The 20911-nt window shown below is 45.1% G+C and overlaps 1 protein-coding gene across 1 annotated transcript in view; it reads left to right on the top strand.

Moving 5' to 3' along the window:
• LRRC1 (leucine rich repeat containing 1) overlaps window positions 1-20911 on the top strand; it is a 135670-nt gene that overhangs the window by 79410 nt on the left and 35349 nt on the right. The window contains exons 3-4 of the mRNA XM_005891374.2: window positions 7291-7369; window positions 11338-11427. Of these exons, the coding sequence (XP_005891436.2) occupies window positions 7291-7369; window positions 11338-11427 (169 nt within the window). The remainder of the gene's footprint in view (window positions 1-7290; window positions 7370-11337; window positions 11428-20911) is intronic.

The following is a 20911-nucleotide window of genomic DNA, read 5'->3' on the forward strand; positions in this document are numbered from 1 at the left end:
GCACCTTCTTTAATGAGCTGAAAACCTCATGAGTTATTTCTCATATTTGTATGTTAATAAATCTTCATTCAGGGTTTAATCACTATTGCTTCTCAGTTAAAACAGCAGCAGAAGCTCTCAATCCTCTCGTCTCTGTTAATCACACTGCTCTTCTTCAAATTATCCAACCGTCATTCACAACAATATGAATGGACTTAGAGATGATCATACTGAGTCAGAAAGGGAAAGACAGGTACCACAGGCTGTCACTTACACGCGGAATCCAAAGAACGACACGAGTGAACCCGTCTACGAAACAGACACCGGCTCACAGACGTGAAGAGCAGACGTGTGGTTGCTGCGGGGGCTGGGGAGGGTGGAGCTGGGCATTGGGGTTAGCAGGTGTAAATGTTTATGTATAGAATAAGCAACGGGTCCCACTGTAGGGCACAGGGAAGTATATTCAACATCCTGTGAGAAAACATCATGGGAAGGAAGACTTAAAAAAAAGAATGTATAGGGGACTTCCCTGGCCGTTCAGTGGTTAAGAGTCCAGGCCTCCACTTCAGGGATTGACGGTTCACTCCCTGGTCGGGGAACTAGGATCTGTATCCCAGGCAGCTTGACCGAGAAGGAAAAAGGGTGGGTGGGTGTGGGAGTGTGTGTGTACATATCTGTATCAGATATGTATATATCTGAATGTCTTTGCTGTATAGCAGGAATTAACACAACACTATAAATCTAACTACGTTTAAATTAAAAAAAATGCTCAGCCTTGAATGGCAAACAGTGGTCCTTTCCACTGACCGCCATCCAGTATAAAACAAGAGGTCAGGAGATGCGCCCTGTTGTTGGTGTGCCTCTCCTTTATCCTTTGACAGCCCTACGCTGGAGCTGTGGTTATCGCTTTTTAGAGGAGTAAACTCCGTGTCTGGCCAATTAACTGCACACACTCAGCCTGGTCTCAGGAATCTTCTGTCAAGAGGTCTCTCTGGCCTTCTCCGCAGATACTCCTGCACTGATGCTCCGAGTTCAGGAAGCTGTGCCCCAGGCCGACCCTGTCCCCGCTCAGCATTCAGGATCACGTTTCTGCTTGTGCTCCTCTCCTCTTATTTATTTATTTCAAAGCATGTGTCCTTTGTCTCATTGTATCCTTTCTCTGAACTTTTGCAACACTTAAGGTATGATATGCTGATATTATTTTAAAATATCTGTTGCTGAGCCATTTTACAGATGAGGAAATCAAGGCCCAGGCAGGTTAAGTAGTTTGTCAGACGCCACAGACCTGGTAAGTGTGGAAAATGTGCAAATCGGTCTTGTGACTCTTTGGATTTGATGGATGACTAATGGGATTCAGAGAGAGACCGTTTAGCAGGATAGTGTATTATATAGAGTAGGTAATCCCTGTGTAGCACAGGGAACTCTGCTCAATATTCTGTGATAACCTATATGCAAGAAAGAATGGATACACATATATGTAAAACCGAACTACTTTACTGGACACCTGGAACGAACACAGCATTGTTAACTGTACTCCAGTGCAAAATAAAAACTAAAAGAGAATAGTGTAGTCTTCTAGAGCATTGAAGCCTGAACTGGACTGATAATGTGAGTGGATAGGAAAGATGGGCGGGGAAAATGATAGAGAATGACAGAAGATTTGGAGACTGAGTGTGCGTGGCAGGGAGAGAGGGTGTGGGGGAAGAGATTGAAATTACAGTTTTTTAATGAGGTTCGTGCTCAGCCTCGACCTCACTGAGAAGTGGCTTTTTATCTGTAGTTTTTTCATATGTTTAGTCTTAAAACTAACATTTATCCAGAGCAAAACACTGGGAAGACAGTTAAAGGGGATTTCAGCTGGGAATAACCTGCAAGCTTTATACTATCTCTTATGAGGGGCCTAGGACCAAACAGTTTTCTTACTGGTAAAAACAGAGTGGGGGATATTTCCTGACTCAGGTGAGAGAGCAACTGTCTTTGCAGAGGCTTAGCAATGTGAGTTTCTCATTTACTCCTTCATTCATTCAGCACTGTGGGCTGCTTGAACTTAATGCAGGCATCCCTCAGCATCTGGGATGCTGGAGCCCCTTATATAAGACAGCACAGTGTTGGCATGGAATCTTGTGTATCCTCCTGTACACTTTAATCTCCAGATCACTTGTAATACCTAGTACAATGTAAACAGTTGTTGTTGCTGCTGCTAAGTCACTTCAGTCATGTCCGACTCTGTGCGACCCCATAGACGGCAGCCCACCAGGCTCCGCCGTCCCTGGGATTCTCCAGGCAAGAACACTGGAGTGGGTTGCCATTTCCTTCTCCAATGCATGAAAGGGAAAAGTGAAAGTGAAGTCGCTCAGTCGTGTCCGACCCTCAGCGAACCCATGGACTGCAACCCACCAGGCTCCTCCGTCCATGGGACCTTCCAGGCAAGAGTACTGGAGTGGGGTGCCATTGCCTTCTCCAAAACAGTTGTTAATACTATGTAAATGGTTGTCACATGAGTAAATAGTTTTGCTTTTGGACCATTCTGGAATTTTCTTTCTCTAATATTTTGATCCACAGTTGGTAGAGTCTCCAGGTATGGAACCTGGGAGCCAACTGTACTATGTCAGCCTTGGGGACGCAGACAAGGCCCACAGGGTCTTTCTTGCCAGTGAGCTTAGAGTTAGTAAGGGAGATCGATCATCACCAAACAATTATTTAATTACCACTGTAACAGATTTCAGGAAGCTGAAGCCCAAGGAAGCTGAGAGTAGGGGAATGCAAGCTAATCTTGGGGCCAAAGGAGGTGTTCTGGAGGGCGTGGCATTTTAGCTGGCATTTAAGGAGGAGTGGCTGCACCCCGTCTTCAGCTTTCTGTTCTGATATTTTTAGTAACTTAAAGCAAACCAGTAATCAGGACTCTTCAAACCACTCTCTTGCTTGCCTTGTCTAAAGCTCTTATTTTTACAGGCAAATGCCTGCTTTCCTTTCAAGTTAGGAACACACATAAGGCAGAAAGAAACAGTCTTTGGAGTTGAGACCTGTGTTCCATTTGCTGGTTTTGTGTGCGAGCAGGTTTGCCCAGGGAGGGAGTGTCTTCCTGCGAGGCGGACCTCGCCCACCTCTGTCTGGACTGGGTCCATCTGTTTTCTCCAGCAGTTGCTGTTTCTACGTTCAGAGTCCCTGACTCCAGACCAGCCCTGACCAGAGTTCTGGCAGCCACTGCTCATGTGTTCCTTGGTAAACCCATCATCCTGAGCTTCAGGGATGCTTCTGATGCTCTTTGAAGTGTTAAAGATTTCCACCCAATTAACAAGCCTTCACTCTTTCTCTGTTTCCTTGATCTTTTCCTCGGAAAGCTGCCACATGACGTACATGTGGGTGTCAGCTTGACCTCCTTCCCGAGCGCTTGTGAGGTGGCAGGTGCATCCCTTGCACCTCTTTTCTCAGCCTTAGAAAACCTGCTCAGCAGGACCCGGCGTGGTGGCTGAGGGGTGCAGTCAGGAGCGCAGACCAGCTGGCACCGTCCCCCGGGCGGCCTCACCTGGGTGGCTGAGGGGTGCAGTCGGGAGTGCAGACCAGCTGGCACTGTCCCCCCGGGCGGCCTCACCTGGGTGGCTGAGGGGTGCAGTCGGGAGTGCAGACCAGCTGGCACCGTCCCCCGGGCGGCCTCACCTGGGTGGCTGAGGGGTGCAGTCAGGAGTGCAGACCAGCTGGCCCCGTCCCCCGGGCGGCCTCACCTGCCTGGATAGCCTCGCTGCTCCTGTAACGGAGGGAGCTTCCTGCCTTCATTCTGTCTTTTGTTTCTGTTTTTTGGTCTTTTCCTTTTTTTAAAAATTGAAGTATAGTTGATGTACCGTATTATGTAAGTTATAGGTATGCACTACAGTGATTCACAGTTTTTAAGGTTTATACTCCATTTATAGTTACTATAAAATATTACCTGTGTTCCCCATATTGTCCAACAGATCCTTGTAGCTTTTATACCCAGTAGTTTGCACCTCTTGCTCCTCTCCCCCATCACCCCTCCCTAGTGGTGACCTCTAGCTTGACCTCTATATCCCTGAGTCCGCCTCTTTTCTGTTACATTCACTAGTTTGTTCATTCGTATGCCCAACAGTGCCATGATCTCAGCCTTCAGTAAAGTGACTGCTAACATTGGGGGGGTGGTTCTTCATCTCTGAGCCTTAGTGTCCACTTTGGGCAACGGAAGTTACAGTAATTTATGTTGCAGTTACACAAGGTAATGGGCTTCCCTGGTGGCTTAGATGGTGAAGAATCTACTTGCAGTGCAGGAAAACCAGGTTTGATCCCTGGGTCTGGAAGAATCCCTGGAGAAGGAAATGGCAATCCACTCCAGTATGTTTGCCTGGAGAATCCCATGGACAGAGGAGCCTGGCGAGCTACAGTCCATGGCGTTGCAAAGAGTTGGACACGACTGAGCAACTTCCACTTTAGTTTACATAAGGTAATATGTATAAAGGGTCTTACCCACTGTATATGTGCCTCAGGGCCTACAAATGTTGGTGTGTTTTAAAAATTCATTCCAGATTCAACTGTGGACAAATCATATATATACATATATACGTCTTGTATATGTGTGTATGTACATGCTCATATGTGTATTAATATATATCTGTATATGTTTGTGTGTGTGTATGTATGTGCATGTCCGTGTGTGTGTATACTGGTATCGTATTTATGAACTAGGACCATAAATAATGTGTGTTCTTTACTACCTTATACAACCAATTTTTTAAATTGAAATGTGTGTTCTTTAGTAACTTATACGACAAGGCAGAGACTTGTGTGAGGTAAATGTTACCACAGATTTAAATATTTGCAGCTTTAAAATTTGTACTGAGAGCTTGTATGTAGCTTCTGATGACTGTGCAGCTTGATCTTCCCCTGACTTCTTCTGTCTCTCTTTACCCCCAGTTTAGAAAAATCAGGTATGTTTAGGCTCTGCTTGCCTTTGTCGAGCTGCTGGAAGAAACAGCATGGGACAAGGAGAAGCTCTTCTATTTCAGCCCTTCTTAATGTTGTGGGCTCAGTCATCTCTGCCTTTGTGACCCCACAGGCTGTAGCTTGCTGGGCTTCTCTGCTCATGGAATTTTCCTGGCAGGAATATTGGAGTGGGTTGCCATTTCCTCCTCAGGGGATCTTTCCGACCCAGGGATTGAACCTGCGTTTCCTGTGTCTCCTGCGTTGGCAGGTAGATTCTTTACCACTGAGCCACCTGGGAATCACTTCTTAGTGTTAGTACGTCCAAAATAATGTATTCTTGAAATTAAATACTATGAACTAACCTTTTCTAGCCCTGAAAGCTGTTATCTTAGGGTTTAAACAAGAGGAACTTAAAATAGCAATTTTGGTTTATTTCAAGAATTACAGCACTTAGTGGCAGGTAAACATGGGGAAAATATTCAGCCTCATTAGTAATCAAAGGAACAGAAAACAAAATGTTACCAGACTGTTTTACCAATAACACAGGCAGTTTTTAAAATGTAAGAGACAGGAAAGAGGGGAAGACGTTGAATGGGTGGCGGAAGCATAAGGGTGTGCCTCGCCCCCGCGTACGTGGTTTAGCAGTGTTGGTGCCTTTGGCACAGCGATTACCCTGAGGGAGCTTAGCCTAAGGAAGTAACCAGGAGCGAGCATAAACATAATTATCACCTCAGGACCTTGGAAACAACCTAAATGTCCAGCCACTGGGGATTGGTTACATGGAGTATGAAGAGATAGGCAGCGGACTTTTCTGCCACTAGAATGGAGGACTATTTGGAAAAATAACGATGGGGGAAAGTTTGTAAAATAACATCAAGGGAAGCACGAACCTAGTCACTGTGTCTGTGTGACAAATAAAAACTACATTGGAACAAAACGTCATCCCTGTGTGATGGGAACGCTGGTGGTTCCTCCCCCCGCCTTTGGACTTTTCTGTATTTTCCAGATTATGCTCATAATCAGAAGAAAATCTGTAATTTAAAAATGCATACTTTATGGCTGAGTAATGTTGCATTGTGTATATATGTACCAGAGCGTCTTTATCCACTCATCTGTCGGGGCACATGCAGGTTGCTTCCACACCCTAGCAGGTGTAAATGGTGCTGCAGTGAACACTGAGATACATGTGTCTTTTTCAATCATGTTTCTCAGGGTGTATGCCCAGTAGTGGGATTGTTGGGCATTTGGGTCGGTTCTAATGAAGCGGATGAGCCTAGAACCTAGAAAAACAAATGTCGCATGTTAATTCATATATATGGAATCTAGATGGAAACAGATGGTACTGATGATCCCACTTGCAGGTCAGTGACGGAGACACACAGAGAGAGAGCAGAATTGTGAACACAGAGAGAGCAGAATTGTAAACACAGAGAGCAGAATTGTGAACACAGACAGAGAGAGAATTGTGAATTGACAGAGAAGACAGAACACAGAGAGCAGAATTGTGAACACAGACAGAGAGAGCAGAATTGTGAACACAGACAGAGAGAGCAGAATTGTGAACACAGAGAGACAGAACACAGAGAGAGAGAGCAGAATTGTGAACACAGACAGAGAGAGCAGAATTGTGAACACAGACAGAGAGAGCAGAATTGTGAACACAGAGAGAGCAGAATTGTGAACACAGAGAGAGAGAGCAGAATTGTGAACACAGACAGAGAGAGCAGAATTGTGAACACAGACAGAGAGCAGAATTGTGAACACAGAGGGCAGAATTGTGAACACAGGGGGAGCAAGAGCGGGTGGGGTGAATGGAGAGAGTGGCATGGGAACATTACGTTATATGTAAAATAGACAGCTAGTGGAGACTTGCAGTATGGCTCAGGGAGCTCAGAGTGGTGCCCTGTGACAACCTAGACGGGTGGGAGGTGGGGGGAGATTCAAGAGGGAGGGGACATGTGTATACTACGGCTGATTCATGTTGATGTGTGGCAGAAACCAACACAATATTGTAAAACAGTTGTCCTTCAATTAAAAATAAACAAATGTAAAAAATGCATACTTTAGCATACTTTGTACTGATGAAACCGTATGAACACTTAGTGGGGTTTGAAAAGCCTCGTGGGAATGACAACAGTGACTTTTGATGAGGTGATGGGACTTGGTGGAGGGGATTGTTTTTAATGTTTTGCTTGAATATGCTTTTGTTCAGACTATATCTTGTATTGGGAAAGCGAATATAAACGTAGAAAAAGTATTTTGGAAATCCACGCCACATTTGAGCAGAGGTAGTAGTGTGCAGATACCTCCTGGTCCACGTTGAGGATGATGGAAACAGCTAACAACGGTGGTCAATGATAGACGTTTTCTTTCCTTCTGCAGATATTCCTGAAATTCCAGAGAGCATCTCATTCTGTAAAGCACTACAGATCGCTGACTTCAGCGGAAACCCATTGACTAGGTAACCTTTCTGCTTGCTTTTCTGACCATAGTACTAAAGGCACCTTTTCCCTCCTGGCTCAGTTGTGAGCCCACTGACCAGTGGATTCCAGGCACCTGTGATGCCAGGGTGACTGAATTGCTGCCCACACAGCAGTGCGGGGACAGCTCTCTGGAGTCTGTCCCAGGGGTGTCTCTGGGCCACGTGGGCCCATTTCTAAGATTTCTCGAGACTCTAAGCAACCTCGGAAGAAAGAAAGGTACTTTTCCTTTCCATTCCTTTTGTTTGTTTTTAAAGTGTCTAGAAAAATTGGGATTAAGTTAAAACTTGGGAGTCATCTATCTCAAAATTGCTTGGGTCTTCTTGGGTATGGAGAATGCCCTATTTCACTTTGTTTTTCCTGTACCTGCTTATTTTTAAGAAGTAAGTATGTCTTTAATTCTGTTTTTTCTCCTTTGAATTTCAGTTTTATGTTACTAATAATGCTTATTTTTATGGAAAATAGTGTTCTAGTAAGCTCCAGCCCGATTGCTTTCTGACTCACCACTGTCGTCACGTCTCATCCTCTTTCCTGACCATCCTTGTCCGTGTGGTTGTCCCTCTTCCTCAAACATTTCCGCAGCTCCCACCACGATGAGGTCAGGTGGGAGCCCCTACCGTGCTGTGAGTGTCCTCCACCCTCTGTCCGACCTCGGCCTGCCTTCCAGCCTTCACTCCCCCCAGTTGCCTTCTCTGGCCTGGTCCTCGATTTCCCTACCCCTCTGTTTTGGCTGTACCAGTCCCTTCACTCACCTTTCAGATGCAGCCTACGCATCACACTTCTGCAGGACCCTTTCCTGGTGACTCCCACGGCCCCTCCTCTGGGCTCTGTAATGCTCTCTGGGTACTTTTCTCATAACGCTGGAAATCTGCATGTGAGTGATCACTCCGACCCAGGCCCCTGGACTGGACTGTGTTCCTCTGTCACTTAGCTTGTATCTGCTGCCCTGCTGTCCTTTCTGGAAAGGAGAGAACCCTCAACTAGTGTTGTGGAACCAAACTGAGCTGCTTGTGCTAAAGGCAGCTTCTGGGTTAGGCAGCTGAGAAACACTCACTATACTGGCTGGAAGCTTTTTGTTAACTCTTCAGTTGCTTAATCCCCTTTTCTGTTTCTTATGTTTTTTTCCCCTCATGTCTGCCGACATGTGACTTTACCATCATCTCAAAACTCTGGATCAGAACACATTGCATCATAAGAGGCCTTACTCAGTTTTCACCCTGGCCTCTTGTTTACCAGGTTTCTTGAAGGAGAGCCATTTTAATGTGGCGGGTGTGTTCTTTTAAGAATTATGAGTTAAGAATCTGTGAGTTGAAGGGACTTCACTTTCACTTTTCACTTTCATGCATTGGAGAAGGAAATGGCAACCCACTCCAGTGTCCTTGCCTGGAGAATCCCAGGGACGGGGGAGCCTGGTGGGCTGCCGTCTATGGGGTCACACAGAGTCGGACACGACTGAAGCGACTTAGCAGCAGCAGCAGCAGCAACAATTATTCAGCATGGCCTACAGATTTTATTACTGAAGCAGCTGAGGCTCCAAGAGATGGAACGACCATTTAGGATTGGCCTACGGATTTAATTACTGAAGCAGCTGAGGCTCCAAGAGATGGAACGACCATTTAGGATCATGTAGCCACTGAGTGACAGCTCAGACTAGCTTTCCTCCCTCCCCACCGTAAGTCTGGCCTTCCTCAGCGTAGCCCATCACATCACTAGCTTGACTCTTAATGTTAACAGCCAGTAAAAAAGCAAACCAGCCACTTAAAAATATATTTTCCTTACATTTAAGATCATTTTAGCTAGTTTTAAAATTATATATATATATATATATATATAGTTTCTGGAAAAAATTCAGAACAGATAAGTTGCATCTTTTGAACTATAGATAAAAAAAAAACTTACCTCTATTACACTATGGAAGAGGTTATTGTTGTTGTTCAGTCACTCAGTCGTGTCCGACTCTTTGTGACCCCATGGACTATAGTATGCCAGGCTTCCCTGTCCATCACCAGCTCCCAGAGCTTGCTCAAACTCATGTCCATTGAGTCGGTGATACCATCCAACCACGTCTTCCTCTGTCATCCCCTTCCCCTGCCTTTAATCTTTCCCAGCATGAAGGTCTTTTCTAACGAGTCAGTTCTTCACATCAGGTGGCCAAAGTATTGAAGTTTCAGCTTCAGCATCCATCCTTCCAATGAATATTCAGGACTGATTTCCTTTAGGATGGACTGGTTTGATCTCCTTGCAGTCCAAGGAACTCAGCTCTCAGCTTTCCTTATGGTCCAACTCTCACATCCATACATGACTACTGGAAAAACTATAGCTTTGACTAAATGAACCTTTGTGGGCAAAGTAATATTTCTGCTTTTTCATACACCATCTAGGTTTGTCATAGCGTTTCTTCCAAGGAGCAAGCATCTTTTAATTGTATGGCTGCAGTCCCCATCTGCAGTGATTTTGGAGCCCAGGAAAATAAAGTCTGTCACTGTTTACATTGTCTCCTCATCTATTTGCCATGAAGTGATGGGACCAGATGCCATGATCTTTGTTATTTGAATGTTGAGTTTTAAACTAGCTTTTTCAGTCTTCTCTTTCATTTTCATCAAGAGGCTCTTTAGTTCTTCTTCACTTTCTGACATAAGGGTGATGTCATCTGCATATCTGAGGTTACTGATATTTCTCCTGGCAATCTTGATTCCAGCTTGTGCTTCATCCAGCCCAGCATTTCTCATGATGTACTCTGCATGTAAGTTAAATAAGCAGGGTGACAGTGTACAGCCTTGATGTACTCCTTTTCCTATTTGGAACCAGTCTGTTTTTCTATGTCTGGTTCTGACTGTTGCTTCTTGACCTGCACACAGATTTCTCGGGAGGCAGGTCAGGTGGTCTGGTGTTCCCATCTCTTTCAGAACTTTCCACAGTGGAAGAGCTTGCAACTTTGTAAAAACCATTCCTGAGAATGTATTTCATCGATTATGAAAGCCCTCATTAATACTCTCATATTATGCTCTATATTAAACGTCATACAGCATAGGATTTGTTTTTTAAAAAAGGAATCTAGAAAGAGGAGAGAAACGAAAGACTCTAGTCTAGAGGCTATCACTAAGGCAAGAAGCCCTCACTACCCCCTGCAAAAAAATGAGTTATGTGTTCTCTTCTCCATCTTAGCGGGTTTATGTATAAGGACCTTCAGCATTTTAGATGCAGTGAGATCTTTTTGCCTTCAGTTGGTGTTTTTTAAAACCTCAAATACTGGTAACCAGAGGAATATTGAAAGTAAATTTTCTTTATAAGTATTTAAATAATTTTATTTTGAATCTTCTCTGTTCAGTAGAGTCTAAGAGAAGTATACAGAATTTCTTTTTTGTGTAGAATGTTGTGAAACATATAATCATCTCACATGATTGGCATCTTAGATCAAATCAAAAGAAAAATATTAAGAAAGTAGCAATTGGCTGTCAGCTGATTAATTGTAAGTAATCTGTAGCTTTGCTCTGGGTATTATAAGCTACAGGAAAAAAAACCTGAAGCAGCTGTCTTATGTTTTATGATAATCTTGTGGGCTAAGATTTCTGTTTTCTGTTAATCCATAAAGTGTTTTCACTCTTAGGCACCTCCAGCTGCAGCAAGTTTTTACCGTTTTCTTTCATAGAGTGCTCAGTAGGCTCACGACACTTTTTCTCCTTTATTCTTACAATTTGTATTTCTTCCTTCTTTATTTCTGGATCACTTTATCAACAAGTATTTATCATGTCCCTGTACTGCCAGGTAAACCAAGTCCTTACTTTTTTTTCATTATAGTTAGAAAGACAAGAAACATGCCACATATAATGTAATTTTAGGAGGTTATTTCAATCAGCAAATAGAAGAAGAAATCATTATAATTATGTTCACTATACACCATATATGCAATTCTCTTTATCAATTATAACATTTTTTGTTGTTTTTTTAGATTGCCAGAAAGCTTTCCTGAATTACAGAATTTGACATGTCTTTCCGTAAATGACATCTCACTGCAGTCTCTGCCTGAAAATATTGGCAAGTAAGTTAAGTTTTTATGTGAAGTTTGCTTATATCAGGGTGAATGGGCATTTATATCAGCTCCACCTCCTTCCCTTTTTTGGCTCTTGTTTTACGTCTACTCAGAAAGCTGTTTACCCAGTCTTCAGTTTCCCCTCAGGAAAGACCACAACCAGCTTCTGTGTGTTTTGCATCCAGTTGCCCCTGAATTTTAATAATTAAAAAGGATGCTGCTACTTGTTACTGGTGGAGAACCTAATTTGTTTGGAGTGTTTCTCTATAAACGGATGGATTCTAGAGTAGTTAATTGAAGCGAAGCAGCGTGTGTCATATAGGTGGTTATTAAATCCTGTTAGGAATGACTGCTCCTAGTAATTTCATTGAAAACTTACGGCCTGTGCCTTATACAGCAGCTGTGTCTGACAGGCTGTGCACCGTGGATCTGGGGACAGGGAGCGAGGGTGGTGGTCTGGAGAGCAGGCTTGGAACGGGGAGGGGCGAGGCGTGGCGAGGCTGTGTCAGGAGGGGATGGAGCAGGGCGGGCGGGGGACTGGCCCAGCTCAGTCCCCATACTGGTTCCTGAGGTCGGGGAGCATGGCCATGGCAAGAAGTGTAGGATCCTTTGAAGGAACTGTATGCTGGTGAATCTGTTCTCTTGCACATTCCCACGGATGAACTGATGGAGGGAATTATCTTAGCAGGTCTTCTCCATCCCTTCAGGATGGATGGTGGTTTGAAGCAGGCCGGTGGCTCATGCTTGACCACTTGAAAGCCCACCTTGGCCGGCCAGCGCTCGTGGACCAGTGTGTGGCTGTTATAAACGATTTCTCTCATGCTTACCTGTCCTGCTTAAGTTCTGAGATGAAACAGAAGCTCGCTTTTTGGGAACTGCAGTGTATCTGGGTCTCTTCTGCAAAGGCTTTTCTTCCCAGGTGTCTGCAGTCCACCGTGTCCCCTCCTTGCTAGAGGGAGACGGCTGGCTGCCCCGTTTCTACCTGCAGGCCTGTGTTTCTCTGCGGTTCATGCAGATGTTTGGACCCTGAGCCAGCATATGTGATGATTAAGAACTCCACCCTTTTAGCTCTGGGACAGGATAGACACAGGAAGGTCCCAGCACCCTGAGTTCATGGCACCCTTCGTGGAGGAAATCGCAGTGTTTTGTGCTGGAGAAAGCAGTCATTATGATGTTTTTATGGAAACTTTTTGTTGTTGTATTTTTGTTAATATGCATATTTGAAAAGTGTTCCAGCAATCATTGGATTTAGTACATGCTAAGATGGGCTTCTCTGATAGCTCAGTTGATAAAGAATCTGCCTGCAATGCAGGAGACCCTGGTTTGATCCCTGGGTCAGGAAGATCCCCTGGAGAAGGGAATGGCTGCTCACACCAGTATTCTGGCCTGGAGAATTCCATGGACTGTATAGTCCATGGGGTCGCAAAGAGTCGGACACGACTGAGCGACTTTCAGTCAATAATCATGCCCTGCACTCGTGCTGTGTCAGGTTTCATGGATTTCTAATTAATACACTAGCCATGTAAATATTGACCTTGCCCGCCTCCTGCCCTCAGGGTCTCTGGAATCTAATTCTCTGAGCCCCTCCTCCCCTCTTCTCCTGCTCTGGCTGGCCAGCTGGCTGCTCCGTCCATCTCCTCATTTGTGTGTTTTTAAACAGGTTTCATGGACCCGACTGAGCGACTTCACTTTCACTTTTCACTTTCACGCATTGGAGAAGGAAATGGCAACCCACTCCAGTGTTCTTGCCTGGAGAATCCCATGGACAGAGGAGCCTGGCGGCCGCAGTCCATAGGGTCTCAAAGAGTCAGACACAACTGAAGCCACTTAGCGCTTCCTCATTGGGAGGGACTCTGCAGTTTCCCAAAGGATTCCCACATGGTTGCTTTGGAGCATTTAACTAAATATTTAGTAACCAGAAAACTTCTTAGTGACAGGATGGTATTGTGAACAGGGCACAAATAGCAGGTGCTGCAGAAAGCACGAAAAGGATGTTGAATGGCCACTTACCTGATGGATACTCCCCGCTGTCCCTGTGGATGCTGGAGTGGAGGGCCGGGCGTGAGTTACCCTGCCGGTTTGGTCAGATGAGGCAGACACCTCATTGTCGGTCCTTTCAGGCTCTGTTGACGATGGGAACCCTGTTTCTCCTTTCGGCGCCTGGCTTGGACAGGTGGCCTTAACTGAGAAAGCTGTGGAATTCTCCAGGGCCGGGTGGGGGTGTCCTGCCTGGGGGAGAGAGCCCAGCCTTTAGGACAAGCAGCCTTGCAGGACCTTGGAACCGAGGGCACCCTGTTCCCTCCTGTGTGATTTGCCAAGAGGCAGTTTGGAGGGCGTTTGGGCATTGAGGGCAGAGCTGGAGCTGGAGTCTGGCTCTTCTGGTCCCAGGCCTGCTTTTCCCCAACTCCCCGCCGCATCACCGTGGGACAGCCGCCCCCCCCCAACGGCCCTGAGAGCCTCAGTGACTATGTCCTGGTTCCCCTTGTGGCACCTAACAGTCCACTCGTTAAGGAGGCAGTTCCAAACAGCTTGGTAAAAATTTTTCTGCTAACAAGCTAGTGGCTGTTCGAAAAAGTAGTCATATACTTTGAAAGACTGAATATTTGTATTGCATTCTGAAACATCCCCAGATCCGTGCCATGGGAGGGGGGTACCTGATGGGCACCAGGCCAGCTTCTCAGATCACCGTGGCCTCTCCTCTTGCCCGTCCTCACCGTTTGTCACTGCTTTGCAAAGATGCTGTGTCGTCCACACACGCTCAGAGCTGTCCAGTGTGGAAGCTGAGCTGCTGGTTTACCTGGTAGCGTTTCGCTGCGTGTCTTTCTCATATAGAACTTTCTGTGGGGCTCCCGTGAGTTCCCCCCCAGTGCACAGGAGCTTGAGCTGCTGCCGTGGGAATTGCTGAGTGCGCTGTTTGGGTTTTTGCGAGTCTGCAGCATCAGCTGTTGGTGATGAGCAGCAGCCAGCGTGGCACAGGTGGTTCATTCCTGCAGGGCGTGGCTCTGAGCCAGGTAACCATTGTCTGCTCACTGGGATGAAGCAAGGCTCTCCAGCAGTAGAATCTTTGCAATACTTTGTAACAAGATGAGGAATGATCATGAAAATCTTTTAAGCCACCAAGAGGTGTACCAGCTACTTCATGCAAAAGTATACATTTTTCTGTCACTAGAATAAAAGTGTCCCAGATTTGCTGGCCCTTTTCTGGGATGGCCCGTCCATAATTACTTGGCCCTTCAAAGGAAAGGGCATTTAACAAGAAAGCAGGAAACTGACTTTCGATGGGTGTTTAAAAACCTCTTTGTTAATTAAAAAACCTCTTTGTTAAAAATACACTTTCTGATTAGTCTTCTTGAACACACGTGTTTGATGTCAGGGATGATGGGACTTTATCAGCTGAATTTCAGCAAAGACCTTTCCATAATCAGAAGAAATTTTTTAAAATTACTAATGAATGATTTAATAAGTGCAGTTGATGACACAGTTCTTGGATCAGTGTAACTTAAAAAGAAAATATCTTGGCTGGGCTGAAGTATGTAGAATCTTTGTTCCCTGACCAAGGATCAAACCTGAGCCTCCTGCAGTGGAAGTGCTGAGTCCTAACCACTGGACTGCCAGCAAAGTCCCTGGATCAGTGTGACTTTGCGAGGTGTCTTTTTCCCTTGTTACACCATTAAACAAGTATCAAAGTGAATCATTTAGGGTCAGTTTTGTTCCTAAACGTAAAACAGAGTATTTACTACATAATATAGTATTTTCAGTCTCATTGCTTTCACTAATGAGAGCCCAAAAGATTTTTGTATCTCTCATAAAATATTTAAGAATATTTTTCTTTTGTTTTTATTTTCTACTTATTTTTTTTTCTTTTTATATTTTATATATGGGTACATAGTGTATCTATATATCTATCTTACAATAAATATAAGTGTAAGGATTTACTCTTAAATGTGTGGGACCACCCTTTAGAACAGAATAGTTGGGAGTCACTTAAGCTAGAGACCAGTGATTCTCAAACTCTGCCGTGTTGGGTCCCCAGGGGTTTCTAGAAGTCTTTACCAGCTCTTGTGGAGAGTATGGACCAGGCTGTGGTGGGTGGTCCCTGCCAGCCCCTCCCTGCTTGTACCAGCACAGTTCTGCTATTAGCTTCTGATGTTTTTGTATCTGTGTTGCATGTAATGTTTGCATTTAAAAACCTGCTGCATGTGTGTTTAACATGGTTCAGTGACCTGTTGCAGACGCTTGGCAGTGCTTGCTCACTGTAGCATCGGGAGTTTTCACTGGGCTGTAGATCACTTCAAACCCTCTCACGAAAGTGAATTAAAAATTTTTTACCTGTCTGCTCACTATCCAGACTGGCTGAGGTTTCCCCCCACTTAGTGGTTGAAGTTCTAGCTCTTTTGTGAAAACTTCCCTAGTGACTAGGAGAGATGAAAGAGATCCCAGACTCACAGATACCTGATCCCTGGGTCACCCGCACGCTCAGCACTGGAGTCCTTTGTCTACACACAGAAGGCTAGTGCAGTGTGTGTGTGTGTGTGTGTGTGTGTGTGTGTGTGTGGTTGGCATGTACACTGGGTCCACCTTGTCTCCTGGAGCTGTGGAGCTCTGGGTCTGAGTCCCTCTTTGTGTCTGGACCGACCCTGCTGTGGCTCTGACGCGCTGGGCAAATTCATGGATGAGACGCATGGTGTTCCCTCCTCCATGCTGCTGGTCTCCAAACAGACATCGCAGATGGTCCAGGTGGGCTCTAGAAGCTTTGTGCTGGGACCACGTTAGCCTGTCCCTGCAGAGTCACCTTCTGGGCTGAATGCTGTACCGTTCCTATAAAAAGCTGACTGAAGAAGCAACTGTGAAAAGAACCTGTTTCTCTGAAACCGTCTCCTGAAAAATGTGTGTGTGTGAGTCGCTCAGTTGTGTCCGACCCTTTGCGACCCCACAGACTGTAGCCCGCCAGGTTCGTCTGTCCAGGCAGGAACACTGGAGTGGGTTCCCATGCCCTCCTCCTACTGAAGAATACTTGTTACCAAATAATGTTGCTTATTTTCCCCCAGGTAAGGAGGTATTACAGAGAGATTTAAAAAATACATATTTTTAGGGGAAAAAAATGCCTCACTGGGAGAACCGTAAGCTTCTTCCTTTTAATAACAGTTCTGACATTTATCACATTTCCCTTTCTGCTTTTGTTGCCAGAAAGCTCAGAGCTGGTTCCCACGATCAGCAGGAGCAGCTGTGTTGGTTTCCATGTGGTGGAGGGACCCGGGGACCCGGGGGCAGGGGTGCTGCCGGCGTGCAGGGGGGCAGGGGCGGGGTGGGGGCCTCGGCACACCTGTCCCGTTACAGCTCCCACTCGCTGAGCACCGGGCGCCAACCCACGCTGTGTTAGCTTTGTCTGTAAAGTGGGGTAAGTCATCTGCCCGTGTGTGTCTCACTGGTGGGGTTTGAACTTGGTCTCCTCCTGTAGGAAGCTGCATTTCCTCTGCTGTCGGATGCCCCGCTGAGCACATGAATCTCCTCTTCCCTTCCCCAGCCCTCGTTCTCTAATTCATGAAACTTTTGGCCTGGTTGTGCTTTATGAAGACCTCTTTAAGTCCCTCCTAGAAAGAGTTGGGGTAAAATTAAGTAAAGGGCTTTGTCACTGAAGGTGCCAGTGAGGCAGAAGGGTGGCAGGGGAGGAGGGGGGCCTTCGTAGACCTTTGAGAGGAGAATTCTAGGTCTCGGATGGGCTTTATGAAAACTCTCTCAGTAAAACTGAGTTTTCAGATATGCTCTTGAAAACAGTGCCAAGTGACGGTGACTTTTTACTATCACTAAAACACCTGGAAGATTCCACTGCTCAAGCCAGGAAAGATGAATTTACTTTAAGAAGTTTTGAAACATTGGTACAAAGTGTAAATGAACTTTCCTCTCAAAAGAGCCTTTTGAGCTTGTGAAAACATTTTTCTTGAGATTAGTGGTAGCAACGTGGATGGACCTAGAGATTATCAAACTAAGTAAAGCAGGTCAGACAGAAAGACAAATGTATCAGTTTTATGTGGAAGCTGAACAATAGTACAAATGGAGTTATTTATAAAACAAAAACAGTCTTGTAGACAAAGAAGACAAGCTTTTGGTTACCAAAGGGGAAAGGCAGCGAGGGATAAATCAGGGGATTGGGCTGAATAGATACTCACTACTGGGACTTCTGTGCTGGTCCAGGGGTTAAGAACTTGCCTTCCAAAGCAGGGGACGTGGGTTCGATCCCTGGTCGGGGAACCAAGATCAAACATGCCATGGGGCAGCTGAGCCCGCACGCTGCAACTACCGAAGCCCACACACTTTAGGCTGATGGTCTGCCACAGCAGAGGCCGCCTGCACAGCAATGAACAGCCTGTGCAGCCATAATGATACTTTTTAAAAATCAGACACACACTACTCCCCAGGTGGTGCTAGTGGTAAAGAACCCACCTGCCAGTGCAAGATACAAAAGAGACATGGGTTCCATCCCTGGAGGAGGGCATGGCAACCCACTCTGGTACTCTTGTCTGGAGAATCCCATGGCACCTGGTGGGCTACAGTCCATGGGGTCGCAAAGAGTAGGACATGACTGAAGTGACTTGCGCATGTGTGCGTATATATGTGTGCGTGTATATATATATATATGTAAAACTGAATCACTTGCTGTATACTTGAACTTAGCACAGTATTATAAATCAAGTATACTTCAACAAAATGGATGCAGCCCTCATTTAAGGGAGTGGGTCCTTCCTCAAAAAGCTGAACATGATTACTATATGACCCAGTAGTTCCACTGCTAGTCATGTTTACCCGAGAAAACTGAAAACATATGTCTATAGAAAATGGGTGTACAAATGTTCATAGAAGCATCATAATATCCAATTTGAAACAATTCAGATTTTCATCAGTGGAGGAACCAATAGACAAAATCTGCTATTCCCATGTGATGGAGTATTACTCAGCCATAAAAAGGTAATGAGGTAGTTACACATGCTCCAGTGTGGATGGACCTAGGAAACGTGTTCAGTAGGGAAGCCAGACAGCAAGGTCACATATCGTACCATTTCATTCAGATGAGATGTTCAGCAGAAGCAAGCTCATAGAGACAGAAATTAGTGGGTTGCCTGTGACTGGGGTAAGAATAGGGTGGGATGGTGGGAGCAGGGTGTGTGTGTGTGTGTGTGTGTGTATCTCACTGGTGGGGTTTGAACTTGGTCTTGTCCTGTAGGAAGCTGCATTTCCTCTGGTGTCAGATGCCCTGCTGAGCACATGAATTTTTTCCTCCCTTCCCCAGCCCTCATTTTCTAATTCATGAAACTTTTGGCATATTTGGGCTTTATGAAGACCTCTTTAAACCCCTCCTAGAAAGAATTGACTTGTGATGGATGTGAAGTTTCTTTTTGGATGATAGAAATTTTCTAGAATTAGGTCATGGTGATGTTTGTACAACCTTGTGAATATACTGAAAACCACTGAATGGTACCCATTATAAAAGTGGATATTATAGTATGTGAAATGTATCAAAATAATAAAAAAGAAGGGACGTTAGGCAAACTTGAAGAAGCCTGGTGCTGCTGAGGGATGATGCCATACCTAGGAAATGGATCTATGCTATTCTTACAGGAAATCTTCTGTAATGTAGCCTCACCAGCAATGTGCTAAGATCATTTCGTCTCAGTTACTGGCACCTGGTGATAAGCAGGTACACAGAGCCAGAGCCTCCAAGACGTCCAGGTGTTGTGGAGTCGGGGTGGTGGGAACTCAGGGAGAACTGTGAGAATCTGGGAAGCCTCTGCCTTCGTTGTGAGCAAGCTGCTCTGTTTGACTTTGTGTATCTAGCTTCATGAGATTCCATATCCTTGGCTGTTAAAGAAACTGGTACCATCAGAAAAAAGGTGAGTTAGCCTAAATATATCTAGACATCTCTATTTAATTAAATTTCCTCCTCAAAGAATAACGTTCTTTAAGAAGAAGAAATATGTGTAATAGATTGGAATGGTGCCCAAAACGCAGTGGTCAGTCACTAAATGGTTATCATCAATAAAGAGTTGGTTGTGACCATTTGCTAATAGAAGTAGAACAAGCAGATAAGCCCTGGGTTCTCTGGCAGATTGAAGTCGAGCGTGTGGGTGTGATTTTGTGTCTGCTGCCCTTGGGAATGGTGACCTGTTAGTACATGCTGCCTGAAAAGAATCAGTCTTTTTGAAAACTGTTACTGTATTTAATACTTTTTTTTTTTTTTTTTTGAGGCCTGGGAATTTCTGTAAATATTTATTGCTCCAAAAATAAAATGAAAGATTTTTAGAAAATTTTCTAGAGCAACACCGCCATAAGGAAGTTTGTAACCAGAGTTTTCTTATTAAATACTAATCTGGTACTAAAAAAGTGGAAATACCGTGGATATGTAAGCACTTCCCTCATCCTAGTTGAAAAGTATTGCCATAAATGTTTCCAGATTTTATATTTTAATGGTTTAATAGTATACTGTCATTTGTTTGTTTTTGGGGCACTTAAATTTATTTTATTCTTTCCTTTCTTAATGATATTTGCCACCAAAATGGGAAAAAAAAAATCCCAGTGGTTTAGAAAGGAATTTTTAAAATACAGTGGAGGACAGATGTAAATTTTTTTTTTTTAAGTAACCCCTCATCCAGTCCCTGAAATAGAATCCTAAAAATACAGTTGGCCTGCGTGTTGGCTCACAGCAGGGTGAACTCTTGCGCGTGCTCTCAGGGACCGTCAGCTGCTGGCACCAAAGACTTCTGCAGACTCTTCCTGCAGAAGCTTGTTAGGATTTTATCTTTGTTTTTTTAAACCCTGTTTGGGGGACTTCGTGGTAGTTCAGTGGTTAAGGGTTCGCCTTCCAGTGCAGAGGACACAGGTTCAGTCCCTGGGGTGGGGAGCTAAGACCTCACGTGCCACAGGACAGCGAAGCCTGTGCACTGAGCTACGGAGCCTGGGGCGCTCCGGGGCCAGACGCCAGCTCAAGGAAGCCCAAGTGGGCAGTGAGGACCTGATGTGGCCAAATAAATGGTATTTTTTAAAAAAAGAAAAGAAAAAGTTAAACCCCATTTGATGGTAAAAACGGTGGGAGTGAAGGAAAGATAGAAAATAGTGGTTTGTGTAGGAGGTCATCCTGATGATATTACACAGAAATTTAATTTGTCAGGAATTAAAATTGAAGGGTGAAATATCTGTTACTAGGGGAGTGGTTTCGGAGAAGGCAATGGCACCCCACTCCAGCACTCTTGCCTGGGAAATCCCGTGGACGGAGGAGCCTGGTGGGCTGCAGTCCATGGGGTCGAGAAGAGTCGGACACGACTGAGCGACTTCACTTTCACTTTTCACTTTCATGCATTGGAGAAGAAAATGGCAACCCACTCCAGTGTTCTTGCCTGGAGAATCCCAGGGACGGGGGAGCCTGGTGGGCTGCCGTCTCTGGGGTTGCACAGAGTTGGACACGCCTGATGTGACTTAGCAGCAGCAGCAGCAGGGGAGTGGT

The sequence above is a fragment of the Bos mutus genome, chromosome 23 (genome assembly GCF_027580195.1).
Source record: "Bos mutus isolate GX-2022 chromosome 23, NWIPB_WYAK_1.1, whole genome shotgun sequence".
Taxonomy (NCBI): Eukaryota; Metazoa; Chordata; class Mammalia; order Artiodactyla; family Bovidae; genus Bos; species Bos mutus.